This window comes from Dipteris shenzhenensis, chromosome 6 (genome assembly GCF_047967505.1).
Source record: "Dipteris shenzhenensis isolate YYH24624 ecotype China chromosome 6, Dip_SZ_1.0, whole genome shotgun sequence".
In the NCBI taxonomy this organism is placed as follows: domain Eukaryota; kingdom Viridiplantae; phylum Streptophyta; class Polypodiopsida; order Gleicheniales; family Dipteridaceae; genus Dipteris; species Dipteris shenzhenensis.
The window spans coordinates 40,447,050-40,473,399 of NC_141601.1; the positions used below are offsets into that span (position 1 = coordinate 40,447,050).

At 46.6% G+C, this 26,350-nt stretch overlaps 1 protein-coding gene across 1 annotated transcript in view; it reads right to left on the reverse strand.

The window, feature by feature from the left end:
* LOC147901170 (ketose-bisphosphate aldolase class-II family protein) overlaps positions 1 to 26,350 on the reverse strand; it is a 386,949-nt gene that overhangs the window by 58,041 nt on the left and 302,558 nt on the right. Inside the window, exons 37-38 of the mRNA XM_087375500.1 lie at positions 24,339 to 24,413; positions 24,162 to 24,227 (exon numbers count right to left, since the gene is read on the reverse strand). Coding sequence (XP_087231626.1) covers positions 24,162 to 24,227; positions 24,339 to 24,413 — 141 coding nt within the window. The remainder of the gene's footprint in view (positions 1 to 24,161; positions 24,228 to 24,338; positions 24,414 to 26,350) is intronic.

Genomic DNA, 26,350 nt, shown 5'->3' on the forward strand with positions numbered 1-26,350 from the left:
TAAATTTTGCATCTTTGTCGCTAACAATCTCCTGAGGGAAACCATGATGCTTAAAAACATGCTCGATGAGCTGCCAAGCAACCTATGATGCTGAATAACGGGTCTTAGTGGGTATGAAATGGGCCTGCTTTCTCATTCTGTCAACCACCACAAAAATGCTATCCCATCCCCGCTCTATGGAAGGCAACCCTGTGATGAAATCCATAGCAATGTGAGTCCATTTGCCTTCTGGAATAGGTAATGGCTGCAAGAGACCCGCGGGTAACCGGCTGTCCACTTTATTTTGCTGGCAGGGCAAACATTCACTGACAAATTTAACTACATCCCACCACAAGCCATCCCAGATAAAGCTTTGTTTGACCTTTTCATATGTCTTAGTAATACGCGTATGTCCTGCCATAGGAGATGAGTGCATTTCCTGTAAGACCAGCAGTCGGTACTTTGAATTTGGCACCAAATAAATTCTGTCCTTGCACCACAACAGCCCATTATGCAGCTTAAATTCAGCATGCCCCTAGCTCGTTGATGGCCTCTGTAACTCCACAAATATGGAAGCTGCCTTAGAATCCTGCATGTATTCTTCCTGAATACCATGAATCCACTCTTGGTAGATGGTAGAAATGGTAGGCAAACTGCAAGCCCACATACGGGATAAGGCATCTGCAACCACGTTTTCTTTCCCTTTCCTATACTCGATGTCAAAATCATAAGACTGAACCTTAGCCAGCCACCTCTTCTACTTCATTGAAAAGTTGGGCTGCGTAAGGAAATACCTGAGTGTCCTATGATCTGTCTTAACCTTGATTTTGCTACCATATAGGTAGTGGTGCCATTTTTTGAAAGCATGAAGGATAGCCAACATTTCTTGATCATACACATGATAATCTAGTTCCTTGGCATCCAATTTCTTGCTTTCAAAAGCAATTACCCCGTGTTTTTGTCTTAGCACATCCCCTAATCCTTTGCCACTGGCATCTACCTCCACAATGAAAGTATGTGAAAAATCAGGGCATACCAACACAGGAGCATGAGTGAGGGCGAATTTTAGGTCTTCAAAGCTGCGCTGTGCATCTGTAGACCACATAAAAGCATCCTTCTTCAAAAGGTTTGTCAGAGGGGTTGCCCTCTTGGCAAACTTGCGAATAAAGCGGCTGTAGAAGGAAGCAAGACCTAGGAATCCCCTCAACTGAGTAGGGTTGCGTGGCTGCCGGCCAATCCTCAATGCATTTCACCTTTGTAAGATCCACTCGAATCCTCAATGCATTTCACCTTTGCTCACACTTTGACCGAGAAAATCAACCTCTTGTGCCATAAAAGTGCATTTGAATGCCAAGAGATTTCAGCTGAACAGTAGGGGTTGGGTTCCCTCCAGAGCCCCCCATTGGGACAGCTTCTTCATCACTGCAGATTTGTGTAGGAATTTCTGGAGGAGGCTATGGAAATCCCTCAGAAATAGAAAGATCACTCTTTTCTTTTGGCTTTCTATTCATGGAGGGATTGCAGTGAACCTGTGGGGATCATGTTTTGGGGCTGATCCCACTTGCCCTCGCTGTCATTTTGCAGAGGAGTCAATGCAACATTGCCTTTGGGACTGCAGTCAGGTGAGGACTATTTGGAAAGGGGTTGCGAGGATACTCAACATTTTTCATACTTCCCCTTTCTTCATGACTTGGGGCTCGGTCACATGGTTATCCCTTACTGGGCCCCAGGTGTTTTATGAGGGTGAGCCTTCTTCTTGGGCACTCTCGGTCTGCCGGCAGGTGATAGAGCCCTGCTCTCTTTAGGATGTACCACTTACTCCCTTCAGGGCTTCTCATGCTTCAGTGGACACCTCTTGGGAGATCTTGGCTAGCATTTCCTCTTGGGACATTTGGAGAGCCAGATGTACAGAGGCCTTGGATGGCACCCAGATACACCCTTCATGGGTGTTCACGGGTATTTGGACTAACACGGTGATAGGACAAAATCTGTATCAAGTTTCTGAGCACTGTATATAATTGTGGGTAGGCACATAGTTGTACACATCTAGGATTGGTGTGGGCTTTTGGCATTTGTGGATTTTTCTTTCACAAGCATGATGGACTGATGTATATTTTTTTGAGATAATAAAGTATGTTTTACAGGGACTTCATGGGAAATGATGAAAGGCAATGTGGTTGTACCAGACTTCCAAAGCAAGGGTGTCCAGTGTGTGGTCAAGTGAAATGTTTTTGGGGTCATGTAAATCAAGTCACGAAGGGTTTTTTTATGTTTTCCTGAGTCAATGTGCACTTGCATGTTACATGAATGTCCATGTCAAAGGGCTTTTCATGTGTGTATACAGGGTTGCATGCAAGCTTTAATGTGCATGCTAATGTGTGTGGGAATTGTGTGACTAAAGGTCCAAAATGTGCATTTAACGTGATTTGGGGAAAATGTCTTGAGAGTTATAAAATGTCATTGATGAGGTGGCAAATTAGGCTGAGGTGGCTGGACTGATTAGGAAGGCATCCTGCTCATGCAAAGGTGGCTACGTGATGGATGAAGGGATGCTTCTAGTCGATGAGCTGGACGTAGATGAAGGTGACAGCTTGCAGGAGAATTTGAGAAGGAGATCTTGGGCACTCGGAGGATGATCGCACGAAAAGGACCAGCTTCAGGAGTTTTAGAGGAGGAGGAGCACGGGTCATGACGACAGTGTGGGCAAGGAGAGGCCTTGGGCTGGCAGGAGCATTGGAGAGGTGATCATGGGTTCACAGAGAAGGTGAAGGGAGCTCAGAGGCAGCGAGGGGAGGAGAACCGTGAAGGCCAGAGGTCCGTGTGTGCTCCGTGGTGAGCAGGAGAGGCTCGTAGTGCGGGGGGTCGCCACTATACGAGCTCAAGGACCACAGGAAGGAGGAAGGAGCTCTGTGAGCAGAGAAGAAGGATGGTGCAGGGACAAGGAGACAGGGAAACTCGGTGAGCAAGGGAGGCTCGTGTTGAAGGGGAGAGCTTTTGAAGTTCAGGGGTCGCGAAGATGAGTGTTTGGAGGAGGATGGGCATCGCTATGACTATTTTCGTGAAGTTTTGGAGGACCATGGCGATGCAAGTGTGTTGTGAGAAAAGGAGAGGCCGGTTGATCATAACACAGAAGCTCATGGAGGACTGAGTATGCACGGGGTCGTCGATTGCACTGATGTGGAGTTTCGGGACTTGGTTGGGATCACGACTACGCAGAGCTGAAGACGGGAGAACGAGAGGCTTCTCGGGGAGAAGAAAGAAGAACAGGAGGCGAAGGAGAGACTGGCAACGGGAGGAGCATGCGAGCTCTAGGAAGTCGTAGGAGCAGCTGCGGGAGGTGACTAGGCAGTTGGTCGTAGCATTGATCGTGAGCTTTGGGTCAAAGGTGCTGCAGCGTGCCCATAGGCTAGCTAGACGTCAAATTGCATGGGCTGAGAGCAGAGAGGTATTGGCCAAGTGGGTGTCGAGTGCTTGCCTCAAAGACTGGGTTGTGACAGAAGAAGGGGATGGCGAGCTACATCAAAGAAGCCTAACTCACCTCAATACACTCATGATTCGATGGGAGTTTGTGGGCGGCAGCAAAGGTCGTGTGCTCCATGAGGAGTAGGGAAGCTGTGAGGCTATGATTACTGTGTGAAGGAGAAGGCATCATGATACTCTCTGAACAACAATGGTTAGGAGAGAAGGAGGCTTGGAGGACTGTGGGCTTTGGGAGTCTCTTGCGGGAGAGGAATCAGGACGCTTCTATGATCATGTCAAGGAGAGGCGTTGTCATTTTGTAGGCTGAATGGGCTTTGAAGGAGGTACATGAGCTCCATGAGGTGTTTGAGCTGTGAAGCCAAAGGTGGTCCTCATAAAGGAGGAAATAACGAGGATGGAATAGCGTATTTATGGCTGGCTAGTTGTTGAATGCACACCAATACTCTAGTGTTGAGAGAAGAGAGGCTTTGGCCAGGCAGGTACTCGGTGTTGCTAAGAAGATCTTGACTTTGAGAATCCCCAAGAGATGGCGGGTTACATCATTTCGAGTGCTTGTGATGATCTATAGGAAAGATAAAATAAGATTTCTGACCGTGGTCACTTTGTGGGTGGTTGTCCGACGAGTTGTAGGATTGGATGCAGTATGAATTTGAATGCTTTGTGAGCTTGAGCTCAGTCAGTAGGGGCTTGTGTTGGGCTGTGTAGTCTTTCCCCTCTTTCAAAGAGTCTGTGTATGTTCTAGTCAGATTGTGTGGGAGATTGACTTGTTATTTGTGTGCTTTGGATATCTGCTCTAGAACCTGGTTCATAAGCTCATCATCTACGAGCCCACATTGCAGCTGATCCCTATGAAGTCTCACCTATCTGACGTGGTGAAGTGCATAATTCCTGGTTGTCTTTCTATTTTGTCCTTATCATCTTTTTTGGCGATCCTGCTGGGGATAGGAGGAGTTTTGAATCGAGATTGGGTACTCAAGACAAAACGGCCCAGATGAATTGGCTGGGGAATGTTGCTTGAATTTCTGTGTGGTTAGGGATTAAAACTATGAAGACAAAGCCTCGTATGAGAGTGATTCATTGTGAGTTATGTGGGGAGTGTGGACACAGGAGAGATAGATGCCTTGATGTTGAACTTTGGGTGATACGTCTCCGTGCTAAGGTTCAAAAGGCTTTGAAAGTGATTGCTCTTAGGAAGAAGAATGCCAGTCAGATGCAAGGTAAGCTTTCTTCGGTAGAGTGATTATTTTTTGCTTTCTTCCCAGAAGAGGTTGGGTGGTATTTCTGGTTGGAAGTGTGTTTGAGAGAAGTCAGTTAAGAGGAGAGATGGCTCATGAATTTCCTCGATTTCACGGGTTGCCTAATGAAGACCCAGAGAGATTTTTTGAGTGCTTGGAGTTCACAGCTCTTATTAAAGACAGGAATGCTCCAGAAGTCCTTCTTCAGATTCTATCCTTTTGTCTGTTGGGAGAAGCGAGAACTTGGTTGCAGACTTTCTTTGCAAGGATGCGTGATGATCAAGGTGCTCACACAAACCCGACTTATCCAGAGGTGAGGACAGCTTCCCTGGACAGGTTTATGTGTGTTAGAGATCCTGATGGCATTTGGAGAGAGCTATGTTTATTGCAGCAACAGCCGACTCAGTTAGTGGATGAGTATGTCAGGTAAGTTCAGTGTGTTGTGGAATAAATGGTAGGTGGCCTTATTACCTGAAGTTCCTCCCAGAGTTATAAAAAAGGATAGATTTGTTGCTGGTCTGAAGTCAGAGATTAGGATAAAGATTGAATGTAAAGAGCTGGTCACTTATGAGGATGCTCTCAGGGTAGCAAAAGAGAAGGAGAGGAAGCTGATAAGATTGTCACAAATGATGCAAGAGATGCCAATGGTTCAGCATGTGCCTGAAATTATCTCTCATGTGAAGCCAGAAATACGGAAGCCTGAAGTTAAGAAGGAGGAGAATATGAAAGAAGAAATTCATGAAATGTCGGAGCTTATGAAGAGTTTGAGTTTGAACTTGATGAATGGTAGGGGAAGAGAGAGATTATCGGGTGGTTATGGTAGAGGCAGCATGCCTTCTTCAAATAATTAGGCCCGTGGCAAGTAGGACAAGGTCAAGGGTCATTTGCACCTTGTGTCCAGTGCTTTAATTGTGGAGAGTGGGGACATTACAGCACACATTGTGATAAGCCTCCTCGTGCTGGAGGTGATGTTTATCCATTGCCAACAGGGTTAAATAACTGGATGAATGATCATAGTGTAGAAGTAAAAGATGCAGGTCAGCCTAGTACCTCTCGAATCTGTAAAGCCACTGCAGAAGAGAAAGGGAAAGGTAAGGCAGTTACATTTGGCTTGTTGGAGTTGGAGGAAGTTAAAGATGTCATGCCATTAGGGAAGAGAGATAGAGAAGAGGAGGTTGGTCCGAGTGCAAAGAAGGGGAAGCAGTCTGAGGAGATGATGACCTACCAAAAGAAGAAGAGCAGGAAGCCCAGAAGGAAGTACAGAACTGCAGATTATCCCATGGGGAAGGAGCAAGGAGATTATGATTTGGTGGAAGACCTTTCAGCGAGGAAACCGGACATTACATTTTCTCAAATGATTGGTCTATGCCCAAAGCTTAAAAAAGAATGGAGGCGGGCTGTAAATCCAGCAAAGAACTCTCATAAAGGTACAATTAAGCTGATGAGAGTTGCCGGATCTTTTACCTGCTGTAGAAGCCTAGCATAAAGGAAAGGGTTTTGGAGAGGCCTATATAGATGGAGGTGCACAGATTTGTGTGATTACCCAGGCTTGTGTGGAAAGATTAGGATTGAAGATATCCTGCTCCTCTAGTTATCGCATCCGAATGGCAAACCACTCCAAGGTGACGACTTTAGGGATAGTATCTGGTCTAGAGGTTGAGGCATTCAGTGTTTCATGTCGAGTGGATTGTCATGTAATGCATGCAGGGTTGGGAGCCTATCCTTTGATTCTTGGAAGGCTGTGGTTGAGGAAGGTAGGTGCAATTCAGAATTGGCAGAAAGGAATCTTTTCAGTACATACGAATGGGAAGAAATTGAATCTCGATATGGTAAGCAGGGCTGAAGTTTCAGATTCAGCAAGTGAAGAGGAAGAGAGAAGTGAAGCTGTGAGAATGAGAGTTCGGTGACTTCAGAAAGTGATGAAGGAACAATAGCATTGGTGGATTTGGTAGATGAGGAATCACAGGTGGATTTTGTGGGAGCAACAGGGTTCAGTGAGGAAGAAGTGGATAGGTTTGAGGTTATCGAGGATTTAATGCAGCCCAAATGTTCTCAAGAATCAACCCAGGTGTTGATTGAGCAATCATTGAATCGTGATCTCAATGTTGAGGAGAAAGAAGAATATTTGAAGATGTTGCAGAAATATCCCAATTTGTTTATCACTTCTTATGAGGAGATCAGGGGATTTAAAGGGAAGCCTCTGAGGATTGAGCTGAAGGAAGGTGTCAAACCTGTTTTTCAAAAAATGAGGTTATTACAGTCCCCTCTCTGTGCAAAAGGTTGTCTTGTGCTCATCCCAAGATTTCATTCTAATTTGATGATAGCCGGACCTCAAATCAATCTTAGTGAACCACGGAGCACCCTTGAGTTCATCCAACAGGTCATCTATCCTGGGGATTGGAAACCTGCTTTTGATGGTGACCTTATTTAAGTCTTTGTAGTCAATGCACATACGGTAAGAACCATCCTTCTTTTTCACTAGGAGTACAGGGGATGCAAAAGGAGAAGTGCTATGAGTGATGAAACTCTGCTGTCACTTGAGTTGCCACTTCTTCCCGTTCTACCTTAGAGAGTCGGTATGGAGCCTTATTGATTGGTTTATTAGCCAGGTTCCAGGACTATGGCATGATCTACATCTCTTCTCGGAGGCAACTGTGATGGCAAATCAGCAAACACATCTGCAAACTCTGAGAGCAATCTCTGCATATCACAATCATCAACACGGGGAGTGCCACCCTCTTTAGTTACTGACACATTTAATGCATATATGGCGCTGCCCTTCTTGAGCTCTCTGGCCAATCGCCTTGCTGAAATGACCTGCAATTTAGGAGCTGCAGTACCATGCAATGTAACTAATCTATCCTTGTGGACAAAACTGAGTGTTGAGGCATTGAAATGCACGCTGATTTTGCCCAGTGATTGCAACCAATCACAATATCCCCTGTCACTAACCCCGGTAAGTGCCACCAAATAACCACTCTAGCATCATCTTTGGCCTAAGTGTTAGGATCTGCTGTAAGAAGGGAGGCATAGAAATCGGTGGCAACCTGCAAGACGGCATTTAGATCTGTCTGAAGAACTCCGTCTCAGTCAACAAGCTGTGAGACGCTCTCCCTACTATGTCTGGGACCAAGAGTAGAGAAGAACTTCTTGTTGACCCTACCTCCCGTCTGAGTCCAAAATGACTCTTTAGCATGAAAGGCATACTCTCCTCTCTGATCTAAGAGTGACTGCTGCTGAACCCTTGCTGCAGCAAGGTGCTCCTGAATCCAAGCATCTGTAGGCCTCTTCTACTCCTCCCTCTGGAGGGGAGCCAACTGCTGGCGAATACCTATCTCACGCCTGAGGATCTCACCCCTCCTGATATGAGCAACTGAAATATAAAAATCACTAATATTAGAGAGGGCTACAGCTAAGTTTGAAGAAGAAAGCTGCCCATCTTGCAAAAGAGATACCCAGGTCCTCAACACTGTCTCTGTAAGGCCCTCCTCTATAAAAAAAGAACCTAGAATCCTAACGCTGGCAGAGCAACGCCTCACATGGGGTTTTGAGACCATCAAAACCATTGGAAAATGATCCGAAGTTGACACCCCAGCTGCAATGCCAACAGTACCACCTCTATCAAGAGCCCAATCATCCACATAAAATCTGTCAATCTGTGCACGTATAGGCATTTGCAACCTCCTGTTCGACCAAGAAAACACGAGAGAATGTGGCTGAGTGTGAAAAGCATCATCGTGCCAAGCATCCCTGCCACTGTACTGAAAAAGAAAGGCATCCCACGTTGCTCTCTCTAGGGAATGAATTCCACCTTCTCTACCACCCCTTTTTCTGAGGGCATTTCAACCATGTTGAAATCGCCCCCTATAATCCAAGCATCTGTAATATGTGACCAAGAGAGCAGTTCCTTCCACAAAAGGGCACGATCCCCTCTAGAATTGGTTGCATACACGTTTAAAAGACCAACCTTATGCCCACCAATCAAAAGTAAAATCCACTGAGCTCTGGAAGGGACTATGATCACGTATCCAATCACTTATGCAAGTACCTCCTCTGGTGCCCAAGGCGGGTGACCAAAAAGTATGGCCGGAAAGAAGCTTACCCGACTTGGCACAATCCCTGAAATCCAATTTGTGTTCCTGAATCATCAAAATGTCCATGGGACCCCCAGTAACACCTAGATGAAGTTGGTTACAAATCAACTGCTTGCGGTGGCAGCGATGAGGTACACCCCCGAGGCCTTGAACGTTCCAACTGGCAATTCTCATTTGCAAGAGGAAGAGGCCGGATGGAATATCCTACCTAACCTGGTTGCGGAGAAAGCCCTCTCCTACGAAAAGTTCCTCCTATCAAGAGGAGGGAAGTCAACTGGGGAAAGCACACCCACACCTGCTGAGGGGGAAACTCTGTCCATGGATGTCTGAAAGATGTGCTCCCCGAGCGTAGAGGGTACAAACTCCTTTGACTCAAACTCAGCCAAGTTTGTCAAAACTGAAAATGAATTCTTGCGAAGTACTTCTGGCGCAAGAGTGCGAAGGAACCTTGCGGAAGGCGGAGTGGAACCAATAACCCCCTTACCTCTGTCAGGTGAAGACAAACGTGTAAGAGAAGAAGGGGGTTGTCGCTGCATGACCTCAGCATGAATCTTCATGACCTCAGCCATGACTTTGACATTGTTCTCAAGTAAGGCACGGGTCTCTGGAGCAAGGTTCTCCTTAGGTGAGCGCTCCTTAACATGATCAGGGGCAGGAGCAATCTCATCTACACATGGAACCAGGTCAAGAATGTCTCTTGCCTGAAGAGACGGGTCTGGGGCGCCATCAGTGGTAGCCTGAGAAACTGGCTCCCCAACTCTAACAGGCACCCAACGGTGGACGACTGAAGCAGGACGTACTGACTGTCCTGTCTACGCTGTCGAAGTACCAAGACAAGAGGCTGATGGTCCTGGCTGTGAAGCTGAAGATCTAGCAATGTGTGAGGCGGTAGGAACTGGTTGTGATGAAGGTCCCAGTCGGGTGAAACTATGAGGCGTACCCGTGGATCTTTTTGGTCTTTTCTTTTTCCTTGAGCAATCTCTGGCACAGTGTCCAAGGGTCCTACAAATCCTACATTGATTCTGTCTCCATGCAATCTCGATTCTCTGTTTGAAAAAGGAGCCATCTGGACGCTGAAGCATAATGTGGTCATCCGAGATGTTAGGGTAAGAGACGATGACCCTAACACGCGGTACCCCATCGGACCTAACTGCCTCTGCTGCTGAAGTAGGCATCTCAGGAGAGAGGGGATCTCAGTAACCACTCCAAAGGCGGCTCCAATGGAATGTAGCAGTCGATGGTACACCTGAGGAAGGCCTGGAAATCTGATGAAGAGTGACGTCGTTCAGCTGTCCTCCTCAACACAATCGAACCCCAAAGAAAAAGGGGTCAAAAAAATCCTCCTGGAGCTAAGTGCTAACGGGCTAGCCTGCAGCATTGTACATGCTACCTCCGAGGAGTCAAAAACAACCTGGAAGAAACCTCTCCCAAGCAGTCGAGCATCTGTGAGGTGCCCTGCGAGGTCTCCAGGTAGAGTGGCGAGCATCCAGTCCTTCGCCTCTAACCTGGAAGGCTGTGACCCATGGATCCGAGCGAAGAGCGATATCGAGCTCTCCTGCTCAATATCTTTTTTGAGCTGTTGCAACTCGTCTTTTGAGAAAATGATGGTTTTCGTGGCCGGTGGACGCGTGCGAGGATTGGCTGAAGGCTGGGCCATCGTCAATCAAGGTGTGAAGGCCGACTCGAACACAAAAAATCTTCGTCCCACCAACAATGCTGCTAGGAATGGCTAGGAAAGAAGAGGATAGCAAGGAGGGAGAGGGAGAGGGTAAAGGCAAGAAGGGGCAGCAGGGGGGGAGAGGGAGAGGGAGAAGGGGGCAGCAAGAGGGAGAGAGGGAGGGCAAGGGAAGGAGGGGGGAAGCAGGTAGGGAGAGGAGAGTGTGTAAGGAGGGATGGGGGAGGAGAGGGTAGGGAGAGTGTAGGAGGAGACTAGAGGGAGAGGCTAGGGAAGGGGGAGGAGAGGGTAGGGCGGAGAGGGTGGGGTGTAGCGGCTAGGACAGAGAAGAGAGGGCAGGGGGGTTGAGGGAGCGGGGTAGGAGGCCGTACAATAGGCAACAGCGGGGTAGAGGAGCAGGATAGGAGACCGTACGGCCGTACGACAGGTAACAACGGGGTTGAGGGAGCGGAGTAGAGGGAGCGGGGTAGAGAGGTAGAGGGCGAAGAGACTGAGGGGAGCTACAGGAGGGAGAGCTGAGTGCAGAGGGGAGAGGGAGAGGGCCGTACGGCTAAGGAGAAGGGGGAGCAGCATCAAGGTTAGGGAGGAGCAGCAACTGATGATGAGAATCTTGATTCTTGCTTTAGTGGCAGCAATCTCATTGTTGGATCTTTTATGAGGCCCCACCCATGGGGAAGGGATCCCCTACCACTGATGCAAAACTTGTACAAAGTCTAGCAGAGACTAGCAGGAGGTCTCATTAGGGCTTGACCTCACTGCAGATAGGAGTTCGAGAGCCAACCCCTTATGTGGCACCTGGAGATTCAGGATCAGATGGTCTTATGCTCGAATAGCAGACTCACACTAGCCAGCTCTTTTGGGACGTGGAGTAGGCTCCCCACAATGCAGAGGCAGAGGTGTGGCTGGGAGCGATCTCTCCTCTCCAAGGGACAAGGTAGATAGAGATAGATGCCGCCATCCCTGAGTCGTGGTGGGCAAACTTTAGAAATGGGCAGATGGCAGGTGGCTGGGTTAGTTTTCTAGGACTGGGATAACCTTGAGAAATATTATTAGGCGAGGAGGTGACTGAGCCAGTTTCTTCAGAGTAGGGCCGAGAGGACAGTGGCCGAGGGAGACTTAGAGATGGATGGGAGACTGTATTCACTTTATTAGAAGATGATCTACTTCGGCAAGGAGGGTAGTAGGTCATTTCGGCAAGGAGTGGTTCATCAACCCTCCTAGCCTCTTAGATCAGGATGCCCCCCAGTGGCACCTTTGGCTTTGGGAGGTCCGGCTACTTCGGGTGGTCCATTGAGATCTTAGAGAGTTGTTTTAGCAATCTACAATAGGCCACATAGAGCAAGTGGATGAGGGGGCCTTCTTCTTATACTCGGCCCATGCCATTTTCTCCTCTACCTCTACCTACACCTTTTGTTGGCTCTTCGTCTTGTTCTCAATCTTTGAGCCAAGTTAATAGAAAGACTCTGCATGTTTTCATTTAGGCTATCAATGACAGCCGAGGTGATAGCAAGAATTACCTATGAATGACCACCTTGTGGCCGTAGGCTCTTCTCTTGCTTGAGCTTCTGGATCACCTCCCATTGGAGATGCAAGTTCCTCCACCCTGATGCCTTTTTACAAATTCTCCTGTGCTTATACTTCTTAGCCTTGTATGTTGAATTGAAGTTAGCCCATGGAGAAGCTGAAAGATACTAAGGCCTCAGTGATACAATGCTGGGAGAGCAGGAGCAAGGCGTATTAAGGCTTGGCGACTACATCAGTAGTAGCAGCCCCAACCTCTAGGGCTCAATTTAGATATAGAGGGGGCCATAAACAGCCAAAAGCTTGGCTTCTGTGCCACACAAGGTATGCTTCTCCCAAAAGACTCTGCTAATAATCATCTCACGCCAGCTTTTCCAAAAACGAGATGCCTTCCACAAAAAGCTGAGTAGCTTTGCATTATCAAAATTTTTATCTAATAAATCATACTTCTTCTAGAAAGTTGTAGATCGCAATTCTAGCGTTCAAAAAAAAAACACAGCTCCTTAATCAAAGTTATGAATAAAAAATTATGATAAAAATAGTAACTGCTGTTTTTTTTTTGGAAGATGCAACCTGTCTTTTTTCATATTTGCCTACTTTATCATGCCTCCACGCGTCCAATGGAGGTGAGTGCCTATCCTACTCTTTTTCCATTCTAGTGTTGAGATATCGAGCTCCACTCGTGATATGCCAGGGTGACCGTTGTGCATTTATGTCACCGACTTGTTAGTTGCAGATGCGGTTGGTACACTGCCCATGAATAATAGCTCGATGACAGCTATCCTTATGTACTCTAGTTAGTGGCTCAATTAGTATGCCACCTTCTTTTGTACGTAGAGAGTTCTTTTAACTTTCACAACTAAGAAGAGGAAAACTACTTTCAGCCTCCACCTTTGTGTGTATTCCCCCATTGTGTATGTGAGAAAGCCGCAAGTGAGACTCCTTCCTTCTCTCCCACTCTCTTCACATCTAGGCCTATCTCAAACATGGTACCACCCTCTAGCACCATCCAAAATCACTTATCCATTTGAATTACCTCCTAGTTCTCTCCCACTCTCTTCACATCTAGGCCTATCTCAAACATGGTACCACCCTCTAGCACCATCCAAAATCACTTATCCATTTGAATTACCTCCTAGATTCTTGCGATTTGCCACTACCTAGAACAAAATGCAGGTCTTAAAAAACCACACATCAGTGCCAATAGCCAAACATAATACTATCAGCAGAAAGGCAATGAGGGCAAGAAGGGTCAGCTCTGAACCTAGATCTCCATTGGTTCACTGCTATCCCACCATGAATAGAAAGCCAAAAGAAGAGAGTGATTTCTCTATTCTGGTGGGATTTCCAGAGCCTTTGCCAAAAAAATTTCTGCAAGTCAACAGAAATCTGAAAGTTCTCCGAATGATGAGCTCTGCTAGACCTCCAACCCCTACAGCTGAGCTGGAATTTCTTGGCATTACTGACCATGTAACGAAAGAAGGGGATGCCCTTCTCTCTGTGCCCTTCATCTATCCATTCCCATTCCCCAGGGTCCCACTGCAAAAACTTAATTGGGACACCTCCATAGAGCCACAACCTCCATGAGCCTAGGGCAATGAGAAGCGGGTCAGGATCCAAGTACCACTGTCAGAGAGAGCTATGCTCCATAAAGCCCACTATCCTGACTGGCTGAAACGGTACCTCCAACAAGATATCATCTATGGATCTGGACAGCCTACCCCCCGAAGAAACATCAAAGACTACGGCATCCTCATGAGTGTCACGAAAAGCAATCACCTGTAAAGGAACTCCCAATCTAGAAAAGCCTCCATCCAGGTGGAGTAAGTAATAGGCATATCATCTGTGTCCACCCAATCCAAGGGCAAGGCTGCATCAATCTGTTGGACTCTCCCTGCACTCCCTCTGAGATTAAGAACCAACTAGGCCTATCGATCTGCAGGAAGCTTCCTAAAGGCTTTCCATGCTCCCACAGTAGATGCAGGGCCCCTCTCCCATCTTGTCCGCTGCATGTAAGGAGAAGCTCCAAGTGGTCTGCCATGCTCATCCAAAATACTGTCGTTCCACATGATAGGCTGCCTTTCAATCTCTTCACGAGTGGAAGGGGGAATCCTGCGAAGAGTACTCCTGAAGCTGGCCCATGCTTTCAGGATAGCAACCATAAGAGGGGAAGAGGGAGATCTGAGGTGGGCTGTGGTGAAAACCCATCTGGTACTGTGTGTCCAATCCTCTCCAGAGGTGGGCGTGCGAGACTGTATGCATCTGATAAAGAAATCCTTCCAAGGCTCTTGCCTTGGCATAAGTCCTCTCACAACGACCTCGCACAGTAGGGCTCTGCAATGTAGATCCGGGTCGATGATATTCAAACCCCCTTCTCTTGTAGGAAGAATCAAGGTCTCCCAAGCCACCCTGGCTGTAAAATCAGTTGTGTCATCTAGACCACTCCATAAAAAGTTTAGTACGGGCCTCTTAAGCTAATTGATACAATCCCTAGAGTGGAACCAACAAGAGCATACAAACCATGCTGTGGCTAGAAGAACCTGGTTAACACCACCACCCTGGAAGCCAAGTCAAGTTTGGCTGAGCTCCAGAAAATGAGCTTTCTTATGATATTCTCCAACACCGGAGCAAACTGTTGTGAAGGAGAGATGCCCACCCCAACTTGGCAGCCCAAATATATGACGGAGACTCCCCTTTGTACCCAAGTGAAGCCAATATCATTACCCCAATCCGGGGTGTCATCATCGCAAATTCAGAAACCATTGGATTTATATGCCAATTAATGTGTGCACCTGTAGCCGTGCAAAATAAATCCAAGGCTGTCCGGAAGAAAGTGATTGTCCTGAGGGAGGCATCCAAAAAAACAGCCGTGTCATCTGCCAACTCACTATCCAAAAGCTCTTCTTCCCGGCAGATAGGAAGCCTCAGCCCATAAATATCACCTTGAGATCTAAGGTAGATATTATCCAAAATGAGAAAATATTATCAAAAATACTTCTGCCATGCACAAACCCTGTCTGCGTGTCATGAATCAAATCTGGAAGAAAAACCTGTAGCCGCAGACTGATGGCTTTCGCCATAATCTTGTAACAAGTGCCCAATAGAGTGATGGGTCTCCACTGAGACAACCATTGACTAGATCACATCTATGATAACTATTTTTTGCACAGGCTTGAGGCATCAACTCTCTCCCCGTCATAATCTCCCACGACTCCCTTAACGCTAAGTGGCTTTGAACCTTCATTTTTCACAATGGGTAATCGGTCCATCGAGCTTTCCCATCTCACCAAAATTAGGGATTTGATATCTTTTGGCCATGACAATGAACTAAAAAAGGATGAAGTTACAGTGTTCCATCCAGCATCCTCCCGTCGATGAGGATAGTCAGCTAGAACATACAGGGCCTAAGCAGAGTTCCACACCGTCGCCGTAGGCAGCTGATCCGGAATCAACTTCATCCAGGTGTCACTGGAGGTGCTGTTGATATCCTTTTTATCCAAGAATACAAGTTGGATGCCAGTGATTGCGCTAAGTCTAGCAAACTGCTCTCAGGATATACCTTCTGGTCACCTGCTATGAACACAAGGGGAGGTACTTGCATTTCGGTCTCTCCTTCTATTCTCCCCTTGGTTGCTGGTCATGGTATTATCTCCCCCTCTAGAGCTCAATGGATCATTATTTTGGTTGGAGGGAGTAAGATTGGTCTTCTCAATCTTTATGCCCCCAACGACAGAGGGGAGAGGATCTCCTTTTGGAAAAAACTACTCTCTTGGGCACCCATTGCAGATTCCTGGATCATTAGTGGTGATTTCAACATGGTTGAATTGCCATCAGACAAAAAGGGAGGCAGACAGGGTGGAATTCACTCTTTGGAGAGGGCAGCTTGGGATGCCTTTCTCTTTCAATACAGTGGCAGGGACACTCGGTTTGATGATGCCTTTCATGTTATGCCACAGTCACTCATGTACTCTTGGTCGAACAGGAGATTACATATGCCCATCCATGCACGTATTGACAGATTTTATGTAGACGATTGGGTAGTTGGTAGAGGCAGATCTGTATGCATTTCTACTGGGGTTTCCACCTCATATCATTTTCCAGTGGTGTCGTAGATTTTTGAGCCTCATCAGAGAGGACGCTCTGCCAGTGTCAGGATTCTAGATGCTTTTTATGCAGAGGAGAGCCTCATGGAGGATATTTTACAGATTTCGGTTTCTTACATACAGGGTGGAGTTATCCGCCCATCTCAAGTAGCTGCAGCCATATCCGGAATTAGTGACTATTATCATACAGTACCCGACCTAGTAGAGGAGACCAGCTTCCCCTAGACCGAAACACTCCTGCTGAGGGCAGGAAACTCAACAGGTGAAAGGATCCCCACACCTACTGAGGGGGAGGCCCTATCAAAAGGAATCCCAATGACCGGGACCCCTAAGGTGGAGGGCACAAACTCCTCCTTATCCATGAAAGTCGCCGAATCTACCAGTGTCGAAAAAGAATTCCTGAGAAGCAAGTCTGGCCGAGGAGTGAGAAGAAGACCTGCACTCGTGGAAGATGGATGAGAAGGACCTGCCAGGCCTCTATCAGCAGAACTGGAGCTGGGGGCTGAGGAGGCCTGTGGCGGGGCTGAAGAGGGATCTGGAGTCCTCATCTGTGCATGCACTCCCTCGATCGTCCTGACTGTGGCAAGAACAGTCTGTGGGAAAGAAGTATCAGAAGCCTCCTCGTGATCCGAAACCAAAGTGACTGGGGCATTTGAAGGCCCCTCCTGATGTGGAACTGTAGTGTCTGGGGCTGCAGCAACATCCATCTCTGGAGTCTGGATGGCGTCTGTCTGAACCTGATCAAAGGTCTCCTCCTGAGGTAAAGGAGCCGCTCTGATCGCTCTTGAAACGAACCTATTCTATCTCTCTCTTGGCCTTGCTCAATCAAGGGCGATGGTCTCGTTTTTCCACCCAGCCTTGCTCTCGTGGATCGCATTTTTTTAGATACCTAATTTCTTTGTCTCTCATGCCTATCCACAAAACCCACAACTCCCTAGATGGTTCCCTATGCCACATGTCATCATTTTAGCCCTTTTCTTGGTACACCATTTACCCCTCTCTTGGGGCACAATTAAACCATTTGCCCCTTGGCATTATTACACATTTAGGTGCACCTAGGTCTTAGCACTCAGAACCACCTAGTCAATGTCATTACACCCTCACCTAGGACCTTGGCAATTACTTCTCTTGACCATTTTATTTACGCACATTAAATATTACAGAATTTGGTCATCTAAGAGAAAATGCCCACCGATCTTTCTGAGGTCATGCTATCTCGGCTAGAGCATAACATTCCTTCCCTCTTCAAGCATCAGCGTCCTCGATGATGAAATCTGGGAACACTCTCCGCAACTGGTACATGGATTCCCAGGTAGCTTCCGATAGAGGTAGACCATGCCATGTAACCAACACTGTGGGGATCTTCCGATTGCGCACTTGCATTGTTCCTCGGTCCAGGATTCTTGTTGGTTTGCGTCTTGCATTATCCTCTATCTCCTGAAACAAAACAACACCTTTGATTAGTGAGTCACCAGCATGAAAAAATTTCTTTAAACGAGAAACATGAAACACTGGGTGCACCTTACACCCCGGTGGCAACTCTAATTTATAGGCTACTTTGCCTATTCTTTTTAGAATTAACCACGGCCCACAGTATTGAGGTGATAACTTAGCACACTCTCCTGAAGTCAACGACTTCGAGTGCGAAGGAACTCTGAGAAAAACTTTTTCTCCTTCCTTAAATACTCTTATAGACCGATTTTCATCCGCATACACCTTGGCTCTATCCATAGCCTGGCGGATATTAGCTCTCGCAAGTGCTAGCATCTCCCGCATCTGAAGCACAAAGTTCGCGGCACTAGGCACTTTCTGAGGTATTCCAACTATAGTTGGATTCGCTGGTCTATAACCATAGTTCAACTCAAACGGACTGAACCCTATAGAGGAATGTTTCCTATCATTGTAGGCAAACTCCAACAATGGCAACCACTTGTCCCACGTATGTTGCCTCAATGACACATATGCCCTCAGCATATCCTCTAAAGTCTTAGGATGATCCCCACTACTCATTCCCAACTCAGTCCTTAGTGTCTCAAAAACCGCGGTCCAAAAATGACCGGTAAATCTGACATCTCTGTCTGACACTATGGATCTAGGCAATCCATGCAGACGAAAAATATGTCTAATAAACAAATCCGCCACTTGCGGGATACTAACAGACTCCCTAGTCGGAGTGAAGTGAGCCATCTTGGTTAGACGATCAACCACCACAAGGATAGAATAATACCCTCCTTGTGTCGTAGGCAGCTCTACAATAAAGTCCATGGAAATGCTCTCCCACTTACTTAGTGGTATCTCCAAGGGCTATAAAAGACCGGGTGGCTTCACCCGCTCGGCCTTACTTACTTGACACGAGAAACACCGTGTCACATATTCATGAATATGCTTTTTCATCATCTTTGGCCAAAAGAAATCTCACTTCACGAGATCATATGTCTTCTCGACTCCTGGATGTCCCACACATGGGCTAAATGACTCTCTGCCTGAGATCATTCTGACTAGGTACTACAACCTTGCCATTTCTTTTCAGCATACCATCCCTTATGGGCCTTTTCTAGATGCCAGGTCATCCTTTTCATTTTCCCCGGGTTTTAATACATGAGCCTTAGGCCATAAGCTCTGGACAAGCTCGTCCACCTTTTGAGTTTCTCTAATCTCGGTCATTAGAGCACTCTCTAATACCGTGAAACTCAGGTTGTGCATAATGCGAGACAACGCATCAGCAACCTTATTATCTTTTCGTCTTCGGTACCGAATCGTTAAATTAAACTCTTGCATGAGCTCTGCCCACCTAGCTTGGCGGCCCCTCAAGTCAGACTGTTTACAAAAATGTTTCAGAGTATCATGATCCACATCCACATAAAACTCTGACCCATACAAATAATGCCTCCATGTTTTCAAAGCATGGATAACAGCATACAACTCCAATTCATGAGTTGGCCAATTTCCTTGAGAGGGAGAAAGCTTCTTGCTTTCAAAGGCTACTGGCCTTCCCTCTTGAAGGAGAACTGCTCCTACCGCAATGCCACTTGCATCGGTTTCTAGGAACAACGGTCTTTGGGGATCAACTATTTTTAACACCGGTCCTGTGACCACAGCTTGTTTTATGGTGTTAAAACTTTCTTGTTGATTCTGTCCCCATATAAAAGGTACTTTATCTGAGGTCAGATCAGTCAATGGCGATACTATTTCGGAATATCCTTTGATATGCCTTCTATGAAACTGGACAAATCCCAAGAATGATCGCAACGCGGTCAGACTCTGATGGATTGGCCAAGTTAGTATCGCAGCCACTTTCTTCGGATCCATTTCTACCCCCTGTGGAGTAATTATGAATCCTAAATATTAAAGCCTAACCATAGACAGTATAGTTTTCTTTTTATTTACATAAAGACTGGCTTTCCTCAAAGTACTGAACACTATTCTCAAGTGTTCACGATGCTCAGTAATACTTTTACTGAACACTAGAATATCGTCAATAAAATGTACTACAAACTTTCTGATATACGGACGTAGTAAATCGTTCATAAGCATGACGAATGTCGCTGGAGCATTGGTAAGTCCGAAGGGCATTAACAAAAACTCATAATGACCAAACCTGCTTCTGAAAGCAGTTTTATGCACATCCTCGGCTCTAATCCGGATCTGATGGTAGCCACACTTAAGATCTATCTTGCTGAAAATCACGGCTCCATGTAATGCATCTAGCAAATCATCAATCCGAGCCATCGGATACCTGTGCTTAGCAGTGATATTATTCAATGCCCTGTAATCTATATAGAGGCGAAACGTATCATCCTTTTTCTTCTTTAATATCACTGGCGAAGCAAAAGGTGAGAAACTTGGTTGAATCTGCCCCAACTTGAGGTATTCTTCCAGTTGTCTACGCACCTCCGCCTCTTCAGTAAAACTCATTCTATAGGGAGGTCTATTTACAGGTTCTGCCCCCGGGATCAGTTCAATCTTATGCTGAACTTTCCGCTCTGGAGGTAACCCATAAGGTAGTTCATTCCTAAAACATTCAGAGAACTTCTCTAATATCTCTTTAGCCAACTCGGCCATCTTCCCATCTTGGGTAGCCTCAGTGCTAGTCGATGCATCATCAATCGACTCTACCGATGCTATACACAGACACATAAATTCTTTCGGAGTCTTCCGAATTTCCATGGCTGAAATGAATGGTCCTCGAGGTAAATCCTTTTCACCTCGCAAAACATATTCTACCCCGTTCATCTTGAATTGGTAAATATGCTTCTTCCAATCAATGACTGGATTTTTCCAAAAATGCCAAGCCATGCCTAGGGCTATATCTGCATGAGCAAGTCTGGTCAGTTCAAAGTCCAGCTTCTCAACATAGTCCTGAATTCGAAGTTCCAACTGGGTAACCCTTTGGTCCCATACTTCAGTTGAACTTCCGTCCGCCATCCTGACCATATAAACATAGTCAGACGGACTAGTTTTCAACTTGAGCCTTTTAATAAGCTTTGAGTTGATTATATTGTGTGTTGACGCTGAGTCAAATAACACAATCATATCATGATTGGCCACTTGCCCTTTCATTTTAATCAACTCAGGCTCATCGAAAACCATATACCCCCTTGCTGCGGGCTTTGAAAGGATGTTATCAGGTGCACCACTTACTAACTTAGTAACAGACACACTTAACAACACAGGTACTAACCTTTGAGAAGGTCCCGCCAATTGCATCTGCATATGTTCCGCATTGGGACTCTCCTGCATTTCCGCGTCGCATTCAGATATTATCATATTGGCCGTGCGACGGTCTTTATTCAGTGGACAATCTTTCCACTGATGTCGCTGAAGGCAACCGAAGCACAATCCTTCTTTTCTAGCTTTCTCTTTTTGTTCAGGGGTCAACGAGGACTTTGACCAATCCCGGACTTTGACCATTGGAGTTATTTTTCTTTTCACCCCAACGGTGGTACTTGTTTTTGCTGGTCCCTCAACTGGCTTCACCTGCTTGGTTTGGCCACTTGGCTGCGAGACACTTGCCTTTGAAGTCCATTTCCTCTGAAATCCCCCTTTTCTCGGGTACTCATACTGAGTCCCTGCCTGCACAAATCCACTAAATCTGCCTCTGGCATCCTCATAGATCAGGGCTATTGCAATAGATTCATCTAATGTAGTCACATATTTAGCCCGAACTTCCATTTTAATTTTGTCGGGTTCAGTCCATAGATATAGTCTTTTAACTGAACCGACATAGGGTCTGTTATTTTCATGACACATTCCCTGAACTTGTTAGTGTACTCTGCAACTGACAAATTCCTCTGACGAACGTTTCTATAAGCATCCCAAGCTCAGGACTCTTCGTCAGGTGGAAGAAAGTGTTTCTTAAATTCGGCTTTAAACCCTTCCTAGGTGGTAGGGGCAACTTGATCTCTCTGTTGCTTTATCCACCATCTATCCACTGCCTCAATAAACAGGTGAGTGGCCTCACGGATTTTCTTTAGATCAGATCTAATTTCACAAATGGCGAAGGCTTCTTCCCACTTGTGTAACCAAACCTCGATCACATCAGAACTGCGCTCGATCATCCAACCAACGTACTTCTCTGGTCTATAGTTGGCAATATTGGGCACCTTGACCCTCGCACGCTCTGATGAGTGTATACTGGGCTCTGGCTCTGCTGGAGCTTTGCCCTTATCAATTCTAGATGGCCTAGCCGACAAGGCTTGCACCATCTCCCTAATCACATTCTGACCAGCGTTCACTTGAAGCTGCTGGTTCATGATTTGTTGTAAAGCTTCTTCTAATACCGAAATCCTACCGACCAAAGTAGGTGTTGTGTGATGGGACATTTGTTGTGTAGACCGTGCTCTAGATTCACTAGGATTCACCTTGGAATCTTGTACTTCTGCCTCCATAGTTTCAAAAGGGCAAATAGTTTTTTTTTTTTTTTTAAATTCCCCTTTTGTTATGCAAGAATAATAAACGACAGCCTCTGCTGTACAGAACGAATCGACTGCAACTCAAAATTTGTATAAAAGAGAAAAAAGTGCTCCTTGGAAGCTCCACGCAGGCTTCAAAAGGAATCCGGGACAAGGTTCCGCTTGTCACTCCTCCTATTGAACCCTGTTACGCTGGGTTTGGACCTCAGGGACAAGTCTCGAAGCTTCGAGGTCCTCCGGCCTGTGTAAAACGGGACTGTCTGGTTTTTTTTTTCTTCTTCTGCTATTATGTAAATTATCGCCCCGCTCCACCTTCGCTTGACGCCACGCAAGCGCACGTCGGTGCTCAGCAAATCTGCACGTTGTCAGTCCACCAGGGATCGTCCAGGCCTGCCACTCGTTTCCTTGCAGAATACCTATCAGCCTGCCCCGCTATTTTCCCCCCTCTTCAATCGCAAGTCACAACGCCAATCTACTCCACTATCTGGTGAACGCTCGTCGAAGACCTCCCTCACAACCTTGCACTCTACGCCTATTGTTTGCTTGGAAAATACCGTCAGCCTGCTTCGTTCGTCGACACCACATCGAAATCCCCCGCCACCCAAACTCAGCCACCACAGAGATCTTCGTCACGGGCAACAACCTTCCAATCCGTCGCACGTCATGAGCAGCCGCATTCCTTCTTCCACGCCTACTGTCCGCTATCACCAATCAAGTGATAGCACTGACTATGCACCGTTCGTAGCTTTCGTCACAGCTTACGAACCCCTTCCCTTGGTCTCTTCCCTTGGGCTCTGATACCAAAATGAAACGTCATGCTATCTCGGCTAGAGCATAACAGCTCTCCATCGTGGTACTGGGTGTGTTGTGGGCTTTGGGTGCCCTGCTGCCCCTTGTGGTCCTGGGGTGCACGAAGCAGGGCGCCCTGCTACTCCTGGTGGTCCTGAAGTGCGTGGTATAGTGTGCTAGGGAGGTGCAGTCGGGGTAGTACATGAAGGAGCCGCACCAGAAGACCTCTTGGGTCTTTTTCTCTTCCTTGGGCAGTCTCTAGCAAAGTGCCCAAGTGTCCTGCAGATCCTGCACTGGTCCTATCTACCTGCGATCTCGACTCTCTGTCGAAAGAGAGAGCCATCTTGATGCTGAAGCATAATGTGGTCATCTGAAATGTTAGGGTCAGAGACAATGACCCTAACTCGAGGCACCCCGTCCACTTTGATTGCCTCTGCCGAGAAAGAAGGCATGTCAGGAAGGGGAGGGATCTCAATGACCACTCCGAAAGTGGCTCCGATAGTACCAAGAAGTTGATAGTAGACCTGAGGAAGACCAGGGAACTTGATGAACAGAGATGTGACCTGATTGTCCTCCTCTACCGGATCGAAGCCCAAGGTGTAGGGTAAAAGAAAAATCCTCCTCAAACCCAAGGCCAAAGGATTAGCTTTGAGAACAAGGGCTGTGGACTCATGGGAGTAAAAAACAACTTGGAAAAATCCTCGTCCCAAAAGTCGAATATCCCTGAGGTGTGGGGCGAGATCTCCTGGTAACGTCGCCAACATCCAGTCTCTAGCATGTGATCTAGAAGGGTGTGACCCAAAGATGCGTGTGAAGAGCGATGTGGAGCCCTCGAGCTCTACATCTTTTTTGAGCTGCCGCAACTCGTCTTCTGAAAATATGACGGTTCTCGCGGCCGGTAGGGGTGGACGAAGATTGGCTGAATGGGGATCCATTCGCCGATCGAAGTGAAAAGGCCGATTAGAGGGGAAAATAGAAGAGGGAGGCGAGTTGAGGGTAGGCAACAGAGGGTTAGGAAGGGGGCGGAGGAGAGGGAGGGAGGGGCACGGGGTAGGAAGGTGAAGGAGGGGGCGGGGGGCGAAGGGGGGGGTTCCGGGAGGGGAGGAAAAAGGCAAGGGCAGAAGGCGGGGGGGGGGAGGGGGGAGCAATCGGGGGCAAAGGAGGGGGCGAGGGAAAGCAGGGGCAGCAAATGAGAGGGGAGGAGGGTGGTGGGAAGGGTAGGCGCAGGCGGGGGTGAAGGAGGGGGTGGGGGAGAGAGAGGGAGGAGCGAGGGGGGGCAGCAAGAGCGAGGGGGAGGAGGGGTGGATGGCGGGTGAAGAAAAAATTCTCACATACCAAATTACACAAACTCATATTAAATAGATTCTTCTTACCATGTCTAGTGCATTCATGATATCCTGCTCCTTGTTTCCATGGTCCAAGTGCACTGTTATTGGAACCTAGTCAAATACAAATTGTAAGTTGGGATTGCAAAATGGCAGCAGAATAGTGTCAACAATAAATGGAAATTCTTCGTACTGCAGTATTAGAAAAATGAAACTGAGAATTACCATGGCAATTTTTGCCGCTGCAATGCAACATGCAACCAAGGGTGTTTTTCCATGCTTAAGAGCACTGGGATGAATCTGAGCCAAAAACAGGATTATTAGTGACTGAAGTTGAAGGCTCACAAAGCATGGGAAAAGCTGATTGCACAAGCAGGTCGTTGCCATGAGAATTTCAGGAATTGCGATTATTTGTGTGGAAGTGAGTGCGTTTGAGAGGGTTATCCCAGGAAAGAGCCTAAGAATTTGTTACAGTCCTCGATATTTGGGGGTAGAAACGTAATGGTGTATTGCTGTCACATGACTGTTTACTGCACATTGTGTTAGCAGCAAAAACCGAGAAGGTGAACCCGTGGTCAAATAAGCAAGAACCAAACAAATAATTGATGTAGCCGTCTGTTATCATCGCCTATCTCTTCCAAAAATAAAAAAAGGGATGCTTTGATATGTTCATTTCCATTCAGAATAGCACAATAGTCCTGCATCCTACTGTGACATAGAATGCAGGTAGGCAACTGTGGAAGCAAAGCTTTCCCACTAAACTAGGCAACAGAAAGTTTATTTATATGAAAAGTACAAATGAAAACTTGCCACACAGCTAGCTAGTTCTAGTTGGCCACATTGCACGTGTACAAGTCCTTGAAGAGAGTGCAGACGTACCTCTCTTCACAGAATATCACCTGCCCCCTCATCCTGGACGTCCAGTGCACCATAGGTCCATATTACAACTACTGCAGGATCCCTGAATGGAAGTGCCTCCAGGACTTGAATGGGGGGCTTGGAGGTGACAACAGCAAGTAAAAGTATTACAAACAGAAAGAAGATTCTCCTTTTTGTTCATGTAAATGGCCTTTGATGGACAAGTCTACATAAAAATTGTAATCACCTCCAATAACCCAGGATCTGCCTGTCAAAGTCCTCCAATGCCTGCACTGCTCATGATAGACAGTGGGAATAAAGCATCAATTTGTGGGTGAGCCACTAATTTTGTCTTGATCCTCCACGACAAAATCAGTGGGGGCATGGCTTGCCTTAAAAAGACCTTTCCATCAGTCTGACATATCTTCCAAAGTTCAAACTCTATCTTGTGCTCAAAGAAGCAATGTGTGCACGACCCCTCACAAGGGTCCAATGCATTTCATGTTTCATGATAAGATTCTTCCAGACTCCTGAACCTTGAAGAAAATACCACAAAAAGCTAATAACAATGGTGAAACACAGACGAAATCTGTGAAGGAGTTTCACATCAGTCCAGGCCCATGTAGCCTTGATGTCTAGGCTGAGGACTTAAGAAGATAATGGTGTGAATCCTTCCTTCTTCTGAGCCTCCCTACCTAGATATGAAATGACACTGCTAACTAAGGCTATATCTGCGCTCATCCCTGATGGTGTCTTGGCTCTTTGCATATGCATACTACTTGTGTGGCAACCTGTGTAGGACCAAGCAACCCCTGCTAGCATGAACAAGAATAATTACACAACGCACATTAGCCTTATATGAGAAAACCACGTAAAATGAGTGGTCCTGACCCATTTGTCCTGGAAAATTTGAGAAATAATTGAGCATGCCCAATGATTAGCCATTGTAATTGTCAAATTTGAAAGTCAAAACCAAGCTAGATCTTGAGGCTTTATCTTTGCAACAAAATTACAGCTCAAAACTAGCTATGCAATTACAAACGCTCTCATGACAAGAGAGCTCTAGATAAATCATCAAATGTGTACGGAACAGGCTTCTGCTGGTGCTCTTGGAAATGCAAATTGGAGCCAATGTCAAAGGCTGAGTATCATGAGCACAAGTCTAGCGAGTCCATGAAATTGATCTCCCATGGCTGCTAAAACAGCACAAGAGAGGTTTGGTGGAGCATGCACGAAAAGAAATTATGAAGGATGATGAAAAATTGTGTGTGACAACCCCATGGGCAGGTTCTCTTCCTTCACCTTGTTCATCACTTGGGGCTCAATGGCATGGATTTTTTGATAGGGCCTCAAGTATGTTTGAGGGTCAGGTCTCTTCT